General features: G+C 32.7%; 1 protein-coding gene across 6 annotated transcripts in view; it reads left to right on the plus strand.

The window, feature by feature from the left end:
* Positions 1–1004: 1004 nt before the first annotated feature.
* Positions 1005–20593, plus strand: part of LOC139499630 (uncharacterized) — a 73345-nt gene continuing 53756 nt past the window's right edge. The window contains exons 1-6 of one of the 6 annotated variants that reach the window (XM_071288378.1): positions 1005–1151; positions 8560–8941; positions 11214–11261; positions 17660–17769; positions 19604–19671; positions 20308–20480. In XM_071288378.1, the coding sequence (XP_071144479.1) occupies positions 1125–1151; positions 8560–8941; positions 11214–11261; positions 17660–17769; positions 19604–19671; positions 20308–20480 (808 nt within the window). In that variant the 5' untranslated portion in view covers positions 1005–1124. Of the gene's footprint in view, positions 1152–4858; positions 5550–6640; positions 6991–8559; positions 8942–11213; positions 11262–17659; positions 17770–19603; positions 19672–20307; positions 20481–20593 lie in introns of those variants that run through there. The other 5 variants (XM_071288376.1, XM_071288373.1, XM_071288379.1 and 2 more) reach the window with 5 other exon arrangements.

The raw sequence follows: 20593 nt of genomic DNA on the forward strand, positions 1-20593 counted from the left end.
ACCTATTGGCGGTGTTGGAGAGCAGCCTTGAAGCTCTCAACTGTATCTGCGCATACAATACGATCCTCTAGTTGGTTCCAATGTAGTACACTCTTGACGAAGAATGAGTTCTTATAGGGATCGGTGTTGCTTGGAATAGTATCTAGTGCCTTAGAATTGTTCTTTACTGAATTTGTCACTATATTGGCACATACAAAATTGTCAAATGTTTTAGGTTTGATTTTCCTCTTGGGTTTACTTTTAACAAGAAAATCGTCGGGATTAATAGCTGGGACCAACCCCTCAACCACTGTCGTACGTATTTTCTTTCAACTTTTTACACTGTAACAGTTTTAATCAGAGGTCACGAAGTTATAGCCATCCGTGATTAATTTTTTTTCTCTGTTTATGTGCATCATTGAATGAAATATAAAGTTTCAAAGAAACTCACAACAAACGTTAAGGTTGCGAAGAATATATAAATCTTGTACAGACGAAAAAGGCTAAGACCTTTCAAACCGTCCCTAAATAATTATCGTTCATATACTATTTGCATTGATTGGAAATCCCCAAACGTCCCGTGGCATATATTTCATGCATGTATGTTTAGGACGACGCAGTGCACAAGCACAAGCATTATACAATCATTGAAAAATACTTTGATGAAAAAATAATAAATGGTTTTTAACTTTCTTTAGATATCTCTGAGGCACAATCGATCCATAAAAGGGAATAAAATCAATGTCCCGTAACACAACGTTACACTAAGTCAGGACGATCTTTTTACGTGTTGATGTTAACCGCAATGGAATGTCAACGAGCATTTTTTGAATTTTTAAATTGAATACCCGATGATTTTGGAAAACAATTTCGGCATAATTTAAAATTACGTAATAAAAAGAGCACCCGTATACAGACTAGATTGATACAGAAGTAGTGACATGCGGGAATTTTCTTTATTTATTTTATGGTTTAAAGATTTATTGCTATTTCGGGTATACAAAACCAGTTAACCGTAAAGAAGAATTTAAACTTTGTTGATATTTTATTCAAGGGGAGCGTTTTTGTGCATCTGAATCAGACTGTTTATATAAAAACAACATGTTTGAGATTTAAAGTTATTCCTCATCTAGGATTTAAACAGCATGGATCTTAAATTAAACGGAAAGCGGGTATGTTTTGATTTATATAAGTAGTTAAAATAGATAAGTAGGTCATTTAGAGCAGCTATAACCCGGCTTTTTGTAATTATATATATATACCCCAAAAAGTGACAAAGTCACGGTTTAAAAAAGTGTACATATACGTTTTCTCATAGATATGATTTGAGATGAAGATATATATATATATATATATACAACTCGTCTAAACATCAACCCAACAATAGTAGATCTGTAAATTTGCTATCGCAAATGTTTTTTTCTTCCCTCGCCAGGATTCGAACCCATGCTACTGAGATTTCGTGACACCAAATCGCCTGCACTGTAACCGGCGCGCCAGACCACACGAGCACCTGGGCTTCATAAATATAATATTAAAAAAAATTATATATATGCCATATATATCGTGTCTTATCTACGTATAGTTGTTCTGCAGTCTTATCCCACACACCCTTTTCAGTGTAATCATAAGGATTACACATATAAAAGAGGGAACAGGGAAACACGTGCATGAAATATATATCATATATATGTATATATAATTATATATGCGAGAATGGTCCCCAATGTAGTTGCATTGACGCACGGTGATTGCAGAAGACGTTTATTTAAATCCTCCTATATTCTGTTTTACAAATTGTCTTCCGCTACATAAGTTTTTAATAAGTAATTTTGAAACGCAAATTATAGCTTTATAATCCCCTTTACAACTATTCTACAAAGTAACTAACGCTTCCTAGGTTTGTCATAAGTAATTTTGACGCACAAACGATAAGTTTTTCTCGTTAGAGCTCAGTCACATTCCACTCAATTTTATTTTCAAATTTCCCCGATTTTTTACAAATTTATAAATTAAAGTGTCTCCTCAATACAAATAAAGCAACAGTATAACAATATTTTGTCGCAAATCACATAAAATGGATGAGTTCATCCTGATCGTAATAAACTGCGGTTGGTCATCGTCAAATATGATGTCACTGGAACGTGAAGATTTTGAGATTATTAAATATGATATATATCAACAATTTTGAAGTTATTCTTATCAAATAAAAATAAAGTGGATTGTATTTTCTTTCCATTACAAAATTGGAATACTCGATTAATATTTAGGATCATTTAGATAACTTCATCATAGTCATCTACACAGTGGAATTTTAAAGGGTTATGAATGATGTTCTCGATGCTAAATTGTGAATAAGGACAACAGTTTTTAGTACTGAACGTTAAAGACATAAATTTTCTACAAAAACGGTGTTTTTACTAAAAAAATGTTCTACTGCGAATAAAAAGAGAAGTGGGTTTACAACCCAAACAACATAATCGGACCAGGGACGATTAAGATCCTAATATTTTGTGTAAATACATGTCTGTTGTCGAAGACTTGCAGCATTGCTGCCAAAAGTCGATGTTGTTTTAAGGAATTAGTTTTGATAATTGCTTGCTATGTTATTAACAGATACCTTATATATATATATGTTTCATTTTCTTTACATTTGATAGTGAATAACGGTACACACATTTGGTAAAAGCATTTTAACTTTTATGTCCTTGAAAGTTACTTTTCTCATGATGATTATAGACGACAGTCACCAATATTATACTAGTGAAAATGCGTTTTATAATTCAGTTTAAATGCTTATTTTATTTGTACCTATATATTCTTAAAATTTCCTTGTGACACAGGTGGTTTAGTACTTACACATGTCTTATGTCACACTATTTATTAAAAGACTTTTAAATGCGTCTGGCTTTTATGTAAAATTTAAATTATTTCAATAAATCATATGTTTGTTTGTCTTCTACCGTTACGTAATAACGAGGAAAACAACATCTGATCGTCGTAAATCATTTAAGTTTCACCTTTTTGTACATAGAAATTGTATATTATTATAACGGGTATAAGTAAATGTCTGTGTATATTATAAATGCTGTTATTATTTTTTGGTTGACATTCTAGTTACAGTGGTTAAATTTTGAATACAATAGTATAGACCAAAAACCAAAATGACTTGTTCCGTTGTTGTTGAGTCTTGCACGCACTATCACGTGTGCAATTCCTGTCAAATTGCTTTAAATTTATATCAAAAATTTATACTTGCAATGTTTCAGATGAGATGGAAAATCAGTGCCGATCAAATATTGAGAGAGTTATGTCCCTTTGAAATCTAAAATATATGGAAAACTGCATAGAAAGCGCTCTCGAGCCTTTATTTCTCTAAGATATTTATAAAAATTGTTGAGATTTATTGATGTGGATGACTTCGGTGTCCCATCTAACCTAGCGTATGCCTGCATGCATGATAAACCTCATATTCATGTACATGCAATAAATGATAAGTCGGCCATGGAGACCACTCTCTAAGTTTTGCACTTGGACATTTACTATAATTAGCTCGGTGTCAATTCTTAGAAGTACCGACCGTGCAAGGGCTGTATAGCCAGTCAAGGTCGTTAAAAACTTCCATTTGTTGTCACTCTTAGTTTTAGTTGGGACATTGCACTTCCATGCATGTACTTGGTGTGTAAAGACTTCTCATGCTCAATGCAGGCGCGCCAAACTAAACATTCTTACTTTTGAAATATTACTAGCAAGTATGTTTATAATTAGACTGTTGGTTTTCTCTTTTGAATTATTTCCCATTGTGTTGTCTTTAATATATATAACAATTGATTTAGGAAGATGTGGTATAAGTGTCAATGGGACAACTCTCCATCCAAGTCACAACCATTATAGGTCAAGGCCTTCAATACGGAGCCTTGGCTCACATCGAACAGCAACAGAGGGACATAAAAAATACCAGAGGGAAAGTCAAACTCATAGATATACACCAGCCTATTATACAGTAGCTGACTATACAGTATAGGATTTGCTCATTGCTGGTCTCTTGTGGATAGTTGTCTTAATGACGACCATACCACATCTATATTTATTATTATTTTCCACTGCGGTGTTAAAGCAATCAGATTACAAAACAGCTCCTGTTTCTAAGCTTTTTACAACTTGATTTTATTTAGGGGCTTGCTGAGGACAACCTCCAGGTGCGGGAGTTTCTCGCTGCGTTGAAGACTAATCGGTGTCCTTCGCCAGTTGTCTGCTCTATGGTCGGGTTGTTGTCTCTTGGACGTATTCCCCATTTCCATAGTCAATTTTAACATGCCGGATCTGAATTTTTATTAGATTGATGTTAATGACTTTTAATAAGAATGACTCCAAATTGAATATAAAACTTCTGAGTATAAATTGATTAAAAATTCAAAATCCTCGTCGTAATTATGCACATAAAGGGATAATATAGGGTATCACTTATATATTTTGCTTCTCTTTGCATTTTATCAGTGGCTGATCCGGGGGAAAGAGGGGGCGCGGTCCGGAGGTTGGGACCACCCTTTGTGACGATCAATGCATTTGAATGGGCACATATGGCTGGACAGCCCTTCCCCCTCCTTTATCCTGGGTTTGGGAACCCACCCTGTCGAAAATGGCTTGTTCACCCCCTGTTTATACATATATGATATATATAATATTGTACACAGTGAAACACAAGGCAGCAATAAGGTTCAATTATCTTAGTGCATTCCAGTTTATCGACTCAGGTCGTCATATTTCTAATGATGGTTATCTAACCACAATAACGAATTAGTGTCATGTCCACCACATCAACAAACGACCCTATTGGACCAACGATAAACCCTTCAAGCTCAATATAGTAACGAAACCGCAAATATAGGCAACATCAAACATCAAATTATTTACAAACGTATTGAAATTAATATGACATATATGTAAACCTCAGGTGAATACTCACCTGGGATTGACACTACATTATACACTAGTATAGTAGATACTGTTTCATGTAATAGGACAAATTATACCATCTTTTCTTTATAGTGTGAGAAATTAAACTGAGAGATTACTATCATTTCAATGCGATGTTTTTACTAGATTTCAACGCGATGTTTTTTTCTTGATTTTAACGGTTCTGGTGCAAAGGAACGTCACACTGTGTAATCTTTTATTTGTAATTCAAGTATTTGTGAAAATAAATGAGGATTATAAATGCTTTGCTGGTTTTGGTAAAGGGAAGGACAGTAAAGGATTCGTAAAGTAGTCAAACGTCATAAGGAAAGGTTGTAAATAGTTAAACATAGGTAATATGCAATGTAAATATACAAACGGGATATTCATGTCATGACCAAAGGTAAAATATACAGGTGATTCATTTGACAAACTTAGGTCGCATCAAAAATAGATGAAATAACTAGAATATTACGAATTAGTGTTGAAAAGTTAAAAGTTAAAATTCGAGTGAAGAGAATAACCGTTATTGCAAAATGACTGATAAAATTGGTCAAGAATTTCGACCACCGAAAAAGTTGTCCATCTCCGGTCAACAAGATGTCAGACAAAGGGTAAGTCTACAATAAAATTCTAAATTTATATTAAGATGGTACCAAACATCTTGACTAAAATTTATTTACAGAGTTATCTCCCTGTAGTGTTATGTACCAACATTAGCCAAGATCTCTGAAAGTCTTACTAACCAAATACTCTAAACAAAACATTTCTAAAAACAAACTGAGGGGTCACTCTCTCAGTGTCACGATTGGCTGATTGGTTGATGTTTGCATTACGTACAGTGGCAAATATTTCATGCATGTTAAGGAAGAAAACAAGTTAACAGTAAACAGAGGCAGGCCGAGAGATGAAATGCCATTGTTAATAAGGTGAATTTGATTGGGACTGAAATGTGAGCAACACACTGGTTGCTATACATGTGGAGCAAGATCTGCTTACTCTTCTAAAGCACATGAGATCACCCCCAGTTATTGTTGGGTTCGTGTTGCTCATGTAGTCTTTAGTTTGTTTTTTAGCCATGTCTGTGTCAGTTTATTTATTTGCGACATATGAGTTTGAATGTCCTTTGGTATATATCTTTCGACTCTCTAGAATAACTGGCTTTATTTCATTTATGATAGAGGTCAGATAAAACCGTATTATAAATGTAATATATGAAGAAAAAAAAATAAAGAAAAAAATGTACTGTTACCAAATTAAACTTATGTCTGACGTTTGAATCAACAAAAACACTCGAGGCTGAGCTGTGTACTTAAACATATAAGGATTATTATTTGTTTAGATGTTTACTTCCAGGAAAGAAAAAAAATATAAGATAATCTTTAAAAAAAAGGTTACTTTAGACCGTGTTTGGTTGGGTGCAAGTACAGTATGACGTCCAAGCTATAAAAAAAAATGAAAATGATATGTATTTTTAACAATACTTGTGACCGTACTATGAAAACACGGAAATAGGAAATAACAATACTAAAGCGGAAAGTCGTACCCTGTATACGGTCATTTGTACTTTGATAATGATTATTTCAATAGTATTAACACTTTTATAGGTAGGGAGACCTATACTTTATGACTTGGCGGTAAATTTAGGAAACAAAAATCGACTATTTCCGTAATGTTTATATGAAGTACACACACCTGACACTTTGAAGCCTTTGAACTTACAGTTTCATGACACACACACACGTTGACTTGGTGATTTTTTTTCCAAATTGGATTCCTGGAGTTTCGAATTGCATGGATATTTTACAAAGTCCGATATAAAAATATTGCCGAATATTTTACATACATGTACTTTAATACGTTTATTTGAAAACAAGTTAAATTTTGATAATAATGACAATTTATTATAACTCTAATGGTAGCGATAAATTAAAGGATGATAATACATGCTCCAAGGTAAGAAGAGACAAACAAATTAAAACTGATAAAAATGGTCAAGAATTTCGACCATCGAAAAGGTTGTCTTTCTCCGGTCAACAAGATGTCAGACAAAGGGTAAGTCTACAATAAATTGTAAATTTGCATTATTTTTCAAAATTGTGATAACTACTACAAACCAAACGTTTTGAAGCAAAACATAAATAAACAAGAATGTGTCCCTAGTACACGGATGCCCCATCCGCACTATCATTTTCTATGTTCAGTGGACGGTGAAAATGGGGTTAAAACTCTAATTTGGCATTAAAATACAGAAAGATCATATTATATGGAACATAAGTACTTAGTTTCAAGTTGATTGGACTTGAAATTCATCAAAAGCTACCTCGACAAAAAAACTTTACCCTGAAGCCGGAGAGACGGACGAACGAACGGTTGAACGGACGCACAGACCAGAAAACATGATGCTCATAAATGAGGCATAAAAACACGGGGTTAAATCTCTCGGCATATTTAAAATGTCACTGTTGGTTGATTGATTGATGTTTTCTTAACGTCCAGTGGCCATTCTCATTTTTATTTAAGTCACTTAGATATAAAAAATAACAATATAGGAAGCAAAGTCAATGGAATTGAAATATAGAGTCTAGCTCTGATTTGGCAATCCTAAAAACAAATAACATCATATCTTCTTCTTCTTCTATATATAATATGACGCAAGTTAAAGATAAACTTGAATTTTAATCACATTAGAAGATCTTAGAAGCAATGGTTTAAAAAATGCTCAAAGTTGTTCAATGTGCATCGTGAGAATTAAGAAATACTTATCATTTCAAAAACAAACAGCGGGAACGAAAAATAGAAAAAAAATAGAAAGACAAAAAATAAATTGATATCAGTTGTTTGTATTGCATTTTAATAATTGAAACAATGTGACAAAAACAGATAATAGCATATAATAGCGGACGCGACTAGTAACTGTTATTAACTGTTATAATTTTCTTCAATAAGCACAAGCAGTTAACAAACCTTTCTGACATCGGACTCGGATTTCTGTTGAACTGAGTTTTACTGTGCGAATTGCTGTTTTTTTTCTACATTGGCTAGAGGTATAGGTGGAGGGTTGAGATATAAAATAAAAACATGTTTAACCCCGCCGAATTTTAGAGCCTGTCCCATGTCAGTAGCCTCTAGTCTTGTTAGTTTTGTTTGATTTTAAACAGTTCATTTATATATTGGAGTTTAGTATGTCGTCCATTATCACTGAACAAGAACACATTTTTTGTTTATAGGGGACAGCCGTGAAGCACACCTCCGGGTGCGGGATTTTCTCAAGTTAGGATCCAGTAATTCTGTTTTCGTTTATTGCTCTATCATATCATATGTTTGTTTGTTCCAATTATTGTTTTGTACACAAATCTGGCCAAAAGTTTTATCGTTTGGATTTTTTTACTTTTGTCATTTCGGGGCGTTTGATATCTTTGTATGAGGTATGGTTTTTGTTGATTGTTGAAGGCCAAATGGTGACCTACACTTTTTCACTTCTACACCATTTGGTCCACCTTGGTGGAGAGATTTATCGGCTAGGTATGCATACCATATCTTCTTATTTTCGATACAAAGAAGATTGTTTCAAATACATTTGAATAAAAACAAATCACGCAGTTATTTTTCTCTATTTTTCAGAAATATAAAGCCAGCTATGACGTGACACCATCACCTACAGATTCTGAAAATGGAAATTATTATAGAAACTTGGCATTTTCAGCCTCCTCTCAGGACAATGTACCTGCAAATAGAACTTCTACATTAAAATTAAATTTTGATGAAGACAATATAAATCCGGCCAATGATGATGTGTTTGTCATATCACATGCAGATAGTGCTGTGTATTCAGAAAAATCCAAAGCTAAACGAGTGGAAAGTGCACGGACTTCACCGACGGACGAGAATCCGCCATCTCATTTAAAAATTAGAAAAATATGTTTAATAATAATGTGTATAGTGATTATATTAGGACTTATAGCAGGCATAACTGTGATAGTAGTGTTTTATTTTTTAAATTTAGGTAAGTGAAATATTATCTAAAACAAGGATTTGTATAGTAAGTCTTACTATACAAATCCTTGTCTAAAACAAATGTTTGAATAGTTACTTTAAAGATCTATAAAATACCTATTTAAAAGTCCTGTCGAAATAATCCGGGATTTTTTTAACCGTATTTGGGTTGAATATTTTACAAACCGGAAGTTACAGACGATGCAAACAAAGTTAAAAAAGTAAAAAGTGAAAATTTGAAAAAAACCTGTTTTAAACAGTAAGAAAAGTAACAGATATATTAACTGCTCCCCACTATTCATTTCAGTAATATATTCCAAGCATTCTAATTAGTAAACTTTAATTTCCCGTCCGGTTGTCAGATAGATTGCTGTGTCAGACCAGAAACAGAATGACTGATTTCTGTTGCAGTGTTGGGATTCATAATTTATTTTGGTTCAGTTTTCTTTCTTGCTCTTCTTCTCGGTTATTCAATCAGATCCATATATCAGATATATATATATATATATGTGGCTAATATATAGCAGATGTTACCTTTGGAGGAGGACAAATGCCAATCAGATTTTGAGGGAAATCAATATTGCATCACATTAAGCAGTTAAGGTTCATGTGGACCCTTTTGCTAAAATGGCCGTATTTTCCCCTCAAAATTAACTCTGAGTACAGACAAACCTGTGCATCTGTAGAATTATTAAAGCATAGCATGCCCTAAATATGTGAATTTCAAATATTTTATATGTTTTAGAAAAAAGAAAACTTAACAGGATTTTGCAGTGCACTTTTTTTCATTCACACAGAAGGAGCCAAAAATAAACTAAGCTGGGAAAGAGGTTTGAGAACTTCCCCACAGGTAATAATTGCAGTGAGCTGTATTAATTGACATAGGCAATAGATACCTGACAATAATTGGTGATTTAAACTGTGTACCTGTTTGTTAATTTTATCATCTTCTGCAGGGACGAAAAAAAGTGCACTGCAAAATCCAGTTATGTTATGAATATTCTAAATCATACAATGCATTTGAATTCTATTTATCTAGGGCATGCTATGCCTTAAAACGTTTCCAGATGCACAGGTTTGTCTGCACTCAGAGTAAATTTTGAGGTGAAAATGCAGCCATTTTAGCCACAGGGTACACATCAACCTTAAACATCATTTCATCAAAGACAAAAGTCAAAGTTTTTGTATAGACTATAGTGTTCTCACTATGCAAATCCTTAAACACATGCATAACATTAGTCTGGAAGATACATATATATACACAGGAGAATTACTATAATCATGAGAAGCAACATCACACATAAAACACACAAAACACATGCATAACGTTAGACTAGAAGATACATGTATATACACAGGAAAACTGTTATAATCCTTGAACACATACAATACACTAGTCTGGAAGATACTATAAACTAAATCACACATAAAGCACATTTATAAGCACCTGCATGACAATGACGATGCACCAACCAAAAGGAGATGTATTGTATAGTTTATGTCAGAAGAACAGCAATTTAACTACACAAAAAAACTTATAACAACAAAGCTTTATCATTACTGTACAATGTATATTGCTCTGTTCATTGTACTAATATTGAAAGGAAATGGACAGCCATGTAATATGATAATACATGTACTGACAAATAGACATGCAAACTTATATACTTGTATAGCATGACGTTTTTTTGGCATACATGTGTTTTAATTTTTGGTTTGTTCCCAGCAGCAATGGCAGCTGAAGAAAAGCTAACAGTTAACCACATTAAAATTTCACTGGATTTTACAAGGTTTATCCCTTTTTAAACATTTCGTACATACAACAGTTAATTATTGAGTTTACCTGAAATAGACTATACATGCAATTACAAGCTCTATGCATGCCTCCATCAAAAACTTTTGTTTTTTGCGAAAATCGTTGTGCGTTCAAAAAACAATATCTGATGCTAAAAACTAGATATACCATGTATGTATATGGTATATTGTAAATTCTCTACGATTTATATGGATGTTTCTTATTAGATAACAATTTAGTAAGTTGCTGGCCAGCTAAATGTTATCAAAGGCTTCAGCAGTTTAGATTTACCTTTATCATGTTAATGATTCTGGCAGCTGGCAGTTCATAGATACTTTTATCAACATAGTTCATGCTTTTAATTCCCTTGGAAAAATAATAATAATGGACTGTAGAAATACCAATACCTTACCAATTCCTTATCAATATATTAATTAATAAAAGCTTAGCAGTATATTGCTATACTAACATATTCTGCTTGTTTCAGATCAAACTCCTGAGACAACTACACAAAGTTCTGTCTCTACAACTCAAAGTAAGTTATACAAAGTTCTATTCAAAATATCATTAACAGATCAACTAAGTAATAACAATGTATTTATTTTGAGTAAACATCTGTAGGTGGCACAGTAGTATTTCCATAGGGATAATGATAGCATTTTTAGAGTTTTCACCACTTTCTAACACTGCCCAAAATTCTACATACACTTTTAACCAAAGTACTTTCATTATGATATTTAGAAATAAATTTAAATATATGTCATGCCCATTTACCTTTTTTGCTATCTATCTCTAGAAACCTGAGGCCACGGCAATAGTGCTTTTATGTCTTTTATCATGCAGTGAATACAATTTTTTTGTTATTCAAAAATTCATTTTCACCTGTATGTCATGTATGTAAACTTATTTTATATTTGTCTACACCTGATTCATCCCTCAGTTTGGGAAAGTATATTCAGTGGATACATTGACTTAAGAAAGGTGCATAAAAGAGCAACCTAAATTCTGGAATCCCAATACTGCTGTGCCTCCTGAATGTTTCATACACTGAAAATCTAAAATTGTCTCTACCATGTCTACAGATTATTAACCCATTTTTCAATGTGCCTTTTCTGGTTACCACACAAATGTATATATAAATGTACATGTATGTTTATATGGTACAGCTTTGTATAGCCAATTGAAGTAAACATGAAGACAGTATTTTCTTACAACATATTTTACAAATACATTGTACATGTACATCACGGTTTTTACAGTTGAAAAAATTGTTGAAGACAATTTGTGCAAATCTGTCATTCCCTGCTGATAACTTTTAGTCAATGGTGTGAGGAACAGGAGGCACTTTCAAAATGTTAACTTAGGGAGCTACCATTTGATTTTTATGGGGTGGGGTGGGGGGGGGGGGGGTGTAGGTGGGGGGGACTAGGATGAAAAATTTTGTCCTACATTTTATTTTAGCTGTAATCTCTGTCCTGCCTTTTTATTTTTCACTCTGTTCGGTCCTGCCTTTTTTTTTTTTAGTTTATTCTGCCTTTTTATCTAAATTGTCGTCCTGACTTTTTTTTGCAAGTGTCTCATCCTGCCTTTTTTTTACTCAAAACTCCTGTCCTGCCTATTTTTTTCAAATTTCATCCTAGCCTTTTAGTGATTGACTGGATGTTTCATGCAGTTTGTTGTTATTGATATTTGTGAAATGCATAGATATATATGTAATAGTTTTAGGTTGTGGTCCCCATGATACATTGTACAGATTTTTCAGCATTTACAAAGAAAATTCTTGATGATTATTTTCCACTAAAACACTTACTGATAAATTTCAAGTGACTATATCATGTATATATTATAAAACTATGAATTATTTGTCCAATCTAATAACTCATAGCAGTTATTTTTTAACAAGGCTTGTCATAATTTTAAACAACAGTTATTAATCATTTGATTATCAAGTAATGATAAACACCTACATATAATATAAAATGCTTTTTCAGGAATTGGGAATTTTATCAACAAATATTTTTCCTGAATGATTCAAAATTTCCTGTTCATATAAAAAAAATGACTCAGATTAAAATTTTCAATTTTCAAAAAAACTTAATGAATTCCTTTCAAGTGCTACTTTTAATTTATAGAATAACTTCCTCTGCAGTATTAATGTTGCATTTCAATAGTGAGACACCATTAGTCAGTGCATGAACTGACAGTCATGACTAGTTTTGTTAGTCTAGTTAATCAGAAGTCTGTCAGTAATCTGTCCAAAGTCTATCAGAAGTCTGTCAGTAATCTATCCATAGTCTTAAGAAGTCTGTCAGTAATCTGTCCATAGTCTATCAGAAGTCAGTCAGTAATCTGTCCATAGTCTATCAGAGGGTCTATCAGTAATCTGTCCATAGTCTATCAGAAGTCTGTCAGTAATCTGTCCATAGTCTACCAGAGGGTCTATCAGTAATCTGTCCATAGTCTATCAGAAGTCTGTCAGTAATCAGTCCATAGTCTATCAGAGGGTCTATCAGTAATCTGTCCATAGTCTATCAGAAGTCAGTCAGTAATCTGTCCATAGTCTATCAGAAGTCTGTCAGTAATCTGTCCATAGTCTATCAGAAGTCTGTCAGTAATCTGTCCATAGTCTATCAGAAGTCTGTCAGTAATCTATCCATAGTCTTAAGAAGTCTGTCAGTAATCTGTCCATAGTCTATCAGAAGTCTGTCAGTAATCTATCCATAGTCTTAAGAAGTCTGTCAGTAATCTGTCCATAGTCTATCAGAAGTCTGTCAGTAATCTGTCCATAGTCTTTAAAAGTCTGTCAGTAATCTGTCCATAGTCTATCAGAAGTCTGTCAGTAATCTATCCATAGTCTATCAGAAGTCTGTCAGTAATCTGTCCATAGTCTATCAGAAGTCTGTCAGTAATCTATCCATAGTCTTAAGAAGTCTGTCAGTAATCTATCCATAGTCTTAAGAAGTCTGTCAGTAATCTATCCATAGTCTTAAGAAGTCTGTCAGGAATCTGTCCATATTCTATCAGAAGTCTGTCCATAGTCTATCAGAAGTCTGTCAGTAATCTATCCATAGTCTTAAGAAGTCTGTCAGTAATCTGTCCATAGTCTATCAGAAGTCTGTCAGTAATCTATCCATAGTCTTAAGAAGTCTGTCAGTAATCTGTCCATAGTCTATCAGAAGTCTAAGTATTCTGTAAGAAGTCAGTTAGTAGTTTGTCAATATGCAGTCAGTAGTCCGTCATTAGTCTGTTAGTGATCTATTAGTAAGCTGTCTGTCAGTAGTCTGTCTTTAGCCTATCAGTAGGCAGTTAGTAGTCTGTCCATATTCTATCAGAAGTCTGTCAGCATTCTGTAAGAAGTCAGTCAGTAGTCCGTCATTAGTCTGTTAGTGATCTATTAGTAACCTGTCTGTCAGTAGTCTGTCTTTAGCCTATCAGTAGGCAGTTAGTAGTCTGTCCATAGTCTATCAGAAGTCTGTCAGCATTCTGTAAAAAGTCAGTCAGTAGTCCGTCATTAGTCTGTTAGCGATCTATTAGTAACCTGTCTGTCAGTAGTCTGTCATAGCTGGTTCACAAGTCTATCATTAGCCTTGTTAGTATGTCAGTTGTTCATCAGAAGATGATCCTTGTCTGTGACAGCAGTCTGTCAATATTCTTGATAGTCCATCAGTAGTTTGTCAGTAGTATAATATAGCAACAGATTGTTGAACTCTCAGGCAATAAACATTTTTGTGAAAATTTCATGCAAAGATGGTTAAACGGTTTTGTCAGATCAATAATGGTTAATAATCAGGTTGACAATTAATAGCAAGAATTTCAATGTATCTAGAAATGAATTGCTCAAGTGCAGTGTTCTCCCAATGCCCTAAAGGGATCGGGCCCCACAAAGTTTTATTTTTTAACATGGTTCTATCAGTCTTAGCATTGTGGTATTATTTTTGTCTGTGGTGCTAAAATATTCAGTTAAAAAATTGTAAATTGATAGAATTTTAAAATATTTAATTATACTTCTTATTCTAATGCAATCCTCATTATAAAGTACAATCAGGAAAAACAAATTTAATAGTGTATCCATATTATCATGATAATTTTAAACATACCCAAAAGGATATAAATTACACTTGATACATTAAGGATGAGTGTTAGTTTAAAGGGATGACAATTAGCTTGTTTGAGTTTTGTCTATTATATTGTTTAACATGTGTTTCAATGACATGATCTATTCGCATTAGGCCAAAAAAAATATATGTGTTTTTCCTTATACATCATTGAAAATAATAGGGTATGTACAATGTAGGTATGGATTTTTAAAAAATTTTCCCTATAAGATAAGATAAGATATATTTTATTTCCAATAGAGGACCCATTATAGGCATAATCAGTACATTGATTTTTTATCACACAATTATAATAGACAATACACAAGAAAAAAAAAATAGAAATACATTTGACAAAAAAACATGAATTATAGATTGAGCTAATAATACATGTAGTCACATATCAAAACCTGTATGTTTAGTGATTATTGACAAGCAGAATCTGGTGCATGGTCAATAATCACTAAACATACAGGTTTTGATATGTGACTACATAAAACATTAAAAATATTTTGATTTGGACACAGCCTCCTGCACAATATTTTTACATTGAACATGTTGAGTCTATGAGAGGGACATTCAGACTTTAAAAGTGCTTATTGAAAAATGACAATTTTTTTTTTTTAGGTTAGGCTATTTTTGAGCTGGAAAAATGGGGAGGATAGGGTAATAGGAAACACACATCTTTTTTTTTTTGCCTAATGATTGCCATGTTTACCTTGTCATGTACTCTGTGTGTTAGTTGTGGTCGTAACAAAACCTACATTTACATATAAAAAGTATTTTAATTGAAATCAGATCAGTTAATGTATTGTGATTCATTTCCTCTCTACTTGGTTTCTTTTGTTCTCTTCCAATTCTGTTATTTAAATATTTTTTTTTTGTGTAATGGAGTCTTAACATGTTAGTCTGACTACTACAAATAAACTCAACTTAGATAACAGAATTGAAATTTTATATTTCCGCAAGACGCTTGTTTCATCTACAACAAAATATCAGTGACGCTTGAATATATAAAAATGTTAAAAGGACCAAATAAAGTACGAAGTTGAAGAGCATTGAAAAACAAAATTTCCTAAAAGCTTTCCCAAATCTATGGTTATCTATTCCTGATAAAATTTATAGTTCACATAGTAGTCATAGTCTGACTCTTAATCTACATCGAAATATGAACTATACTTTAAAATATACTCAAAACAATACTATGACAAGGACATTTATTATGTCCTTTGAATTACAATATGCTAATTATTATCATCAATTTTGGCTAGGACTTATAGATGACTTCATGTGGTACATTTAGTTCCAGATTTTGGACAAACATGTCAAAGAATCTATAAGTGCATACTATTCTACACTTACATATACATGACTTAGTTGCCACATGTATATAAATACATTAACCCCAAAACATGATTAGACTTTTTTCAAAATGACAATCCTTTAGGTAGCTAGTCAATCATTTGTAACCTTTGATACAAGAATACAGGTTCAAACCTTTGATGAAACAAACCAAATTTTCTGATAAACTAGGGAGAAACCGGACTTTGTGGTTAATTTTTTTTTGATTTTTGAAATTATAGTAACCTAGTTTTCTTGGAAATCCAGCAGTTCTTTCTGGTTATTGAACAGATGTTCAGAATGGTTCCATTATTATTTTCATCTGTTTAACCATCCTACGAAATACTCAATCATTTCTTACTCAAATTTGAATGTTAAATATATATAATGGTAAAATGTTACTGAAAAACATGTTAATATGTGATTGTGTCTGGTTTTAAAAGTAAGTAATCAATGTTGCTTGGTCAAGAGTTAAATATTTTCTGATTGTTATTTGGATTCAGTGGGGGGGGGGGTGGTCTGGGGGTCTGAACCCCCCTTTTATTTGGACGATCAATGCATTTGAATGGGGACATGTTGTTGGAACACCCCCCCCTTGTTCTGGGTTAAGAGCCCCCTGTATATAATGGCTGGATCTGCCATCATTAATAAGAGTAGGAATTCCTTTTACAATCAATTGTCAGATGTCCATTTTTCGCTAACTTTAGCTTCATATGACCCTTATTTTTTATCAACATTCTTCAAACCTCATATTGCAGTGACTGTTAGCATCTAATGGAGAAAAATATTTATTGTTAAAGTCAATAAAACCACTATTTCATCATGCAGGGTACCCTATTCCTAGCCTCATTCATGTAAATAAAGGAGAAAAGGAGGTTACAGGTAGCTCTACCTTTCTCAAGGAGTTCTTGTTTCATGTTGATATAGTGTCATTGACAACACCTATTGAATTTGTTACAACATTAGAGGAGCGGAATTAAATACAGGGTCTTATTTCACAAATGAAGTATCACTTTGAATTGAAACTGCGTAATCACAGTATAAACTGCGTAATCACAGTATTGTAGACAAAAGAATTATTACATACATTTTTTATTGCCTTTTTTGGAGAATGGACAAAATTGCGAGAATAATTATTGCATTTTCAGCTTAATCTGCATCCAGATATATGTATATAAATTAAAGATATCAGAATGCAATGTCTTATAATTGGGATACTCACCCGGTCACAGTATTACCAATGATAAAAACCTCACAATAATTCTTCTAAATTTACAGTATTTCATTTCAAGAAATGTTATAAGTACATGCAATTTACACCATACAAGTTAACAATCTTAATTTAAGAATAGTTTTGTCAGAGGCCTGTAATTGTAAGAGTCACTGAATGTTATTTAACCGTAATTTAGTCACCATATAAAATACACTTGATTTAAGAATAGCTATGTCAGAGGCATATCTAATAGTAACTGAATGTTTTACTTCATTTTATTTCTAGGTAACATAGTTTTAGATAGTAGTGTGAAGCTGAAGAATGATTGGTCCAATCAATTATACAATTCTTCATCTGATTTTTATAAAACTTTGTCAAAAAATTATACACAAGAGGTACGTATATATTTATATTTTCACACAAACATCAATGAACAAAAAACTGTAAAATGCAATCACTGCTAAATTTTAAAATATTTTTTTTTCTTAGAAACATCATATATGAAAAAAAATTGAAATTAATTGACAAAGAATAAACAGCTTCATCAGTCTCAGCTCAGACATCAGAAGTCTAATTTTGCTTTTGACTCGGAGGTTTTAATCTATATTTAACATGAGTTATCTCCCTTTAAGTTAAACCAAACTGACCTTAAGAAGTAATCAAACTATGACTTCAAGAAGTAAATTTATCATTATGTAATCTACAGAGAGATCATTGACTTCTTAAGGTGGTACCTAACACTACAGGGAGATAACTCTGTAAAGTCAGCTAAACGTTTTAATTACGTTGTGTTGTAAAGGGAATATTAAGCTTCTCACTGATCAACATGTGTGTTTGTCAAACTGCTATATAACCATTGTAATTTTTCTGACAAAACGGTTGGTTCTAAATTTTGGAAATTTTTATATTTTTGTTAAAGGGTCAAAGTAAATACTTTGACAAAATTTTATGAAAATTAAACGAGCCAAATTAATTTTAGTGAAAGTGTTGGGTACCACCTTAAAGCCAATGATTTACAAAAAAGTGGCTTCTCTCAAGACCAATGAACATATATGAAAAGGTCAAGCATCAACATGAAATTATAACATGACCATCGAAAAGGCATTTTTTCTTTCATGAATACTTTAAATAAAGAGAGACAGATAAACATATTCTGCATGTCAGGTAGATTTTTTCATTTAACTGAAGATTTTTTTTTTCACTACAGAGTTGACAGTAATTAAGTAAATGGGATGACAGGGTTTCCCGTTTAATCCATTAATTCTTCAAAAAAATATGTTCATTGTGCTCAGGGGCTGTATTGCTATTTATTGAATGATGCTGTAATACTATCAAGACGTGGGGGGATTTCGGTTCAATTTAATTTAGAGTTTTTGAATAGTATGGCTAAATTTAACATACATATTTTAAAAAGTCAATAGAACATTGAATTATCTTATGTTATGTAAACAAACAATGTTGTAAATTGATATTTCATCTCATTAATAATTATGACTTATGGAAATGTTATGCATATGAGATGTATGTGAGACAATACTTATAACCAATATGTCAAAGAAAATACCTCTTAATTATTGATCTGCATCAATACATTTTTTTAAAAATCTGAAGAATAATTTTAAAATATGATTTACAGAAATTCTAAACTGATGATAGAATACAGTTTGATATCTAGTGACACATTAAATGCATATTCAGGACGATTGCATGTTGATCGGATATGAATTTGGACCCTGTTTTGTACTATGGTAGACTGCGATTTTGAAATGGATTTTTCATGTGCTAGTTCACAAGGTTAACAGTACAGGGAAAGACATGTCACCTTCCTTGGATATATTATTCTGAGTCCAGGCCGACCTTCCTGTGGTCCTTCTCCTAAACGATGTGTCACCTTCCTTGGATATATTATTCTGAGTCCAGGCCAACCTTCCTGTGGTCATTCTCCTGAACGATGTGTCACCTTCCTTGGATATATTATTCTGAGTCCAGGCCAACCTTCCTGTGGTCATTCTCCTAAATGATGTGTTCTTTGTGGAGAATAAACTAATACAAATCTTTGGTTTAACCTGGGATCGTTTCAAAACCCAAACTCTCCCAGTCACTTTCTTAACCAAGTACACTACCACAACATCACTGGAGGTTTTTTTTTTTTAAGTGTTTCATTAAAAATACATTTTAGAAATGATATTTAACCATTAACCAATCAAATATGTCCATTTGTCTTTCCAGATTGACAATCTCATGCAAAATAGTAATGTATCACAATATTATCTTGGTGTCAGGGTACTGGATTTCAGGTAAGTCGATGAACAATAGTAAAGTAAAATGTACAAACACATCACCATCACCAAAACACAATATTGTCATGAATCCATCTGCTTCCTTTGTTTAATATTCACATAGACCAAGGTGAACGACACAGGCTCTTTAGAGCCTCTAGTTTTAAATTTGCATGACTTAAAATTTAGATTTACATGAATTTGAAGCACATGAAATTTAGCCACATGAAATTACTATGAGCCAATTTTCAAATTGAGTTATGATTGAGCCACTTGAACCAGATGAAATTATTTAGATTGTTGCTTAGACCATTTTTAGCCACATGAAATTGAGTTACTCAAATTTGGGCCACTTACGTTTGATCTAAATAAGATTTACTTGAAATCAGTCCATATGAAATTGAAATATGAGATTGAGATCAATAGTTCATTTATTACACAAAAAGTTAATCCATTTCATTTATTTTCAATGGAAAAAAGAAGACAAAAGGCCACAACTATTTGTAAGGCAATCAGATAATAAGCATGTCACAGACATTTTAAACTCAATTGAATGTTATTTTTAGGACAATTTGACCAATATTGAAGTGAATGGCTTAGTTGTATTGGTATACTATACATTGTCCACTAAACATGTTTTTATTTGACTTTTAGCCCTGGCAGTATCTTTGTCCATTCCGAGATCTCATTTAGACCAGATGTGTACTCAGAGACATTATTTTTCGATGTTTTTGATTTATCAAATGGTATAGAAGACATTATTCGATTAGAGTCGTCATTAGGGAAAACATCTTTACTCATAGATACCAGACAGATTTATGTCAGCGGTAAGTTGTGTAAACCTTAGGGGGCCTCATTAGGGAAAACTTCTCTACTCATAGATACCAGACAGATATATGTCAGCGGTAAGTTATGTAGACCTTAGGGGGCCTCATTAGGG

The sequence above is a fragment of the Mytilus edulis genome, chromosome 12, assembly GCF_963676685.1.
Source record: "Mytilus edulis chromosome 12, xbMytEdul2.2, whole genome shotgun sequence".
Lineage (NCBI taxonomy): Eukaryota > Metazoa > Mollusca > Bivalvia > Mytilida > Mytilidae > Mytilus > Mytilus edulis.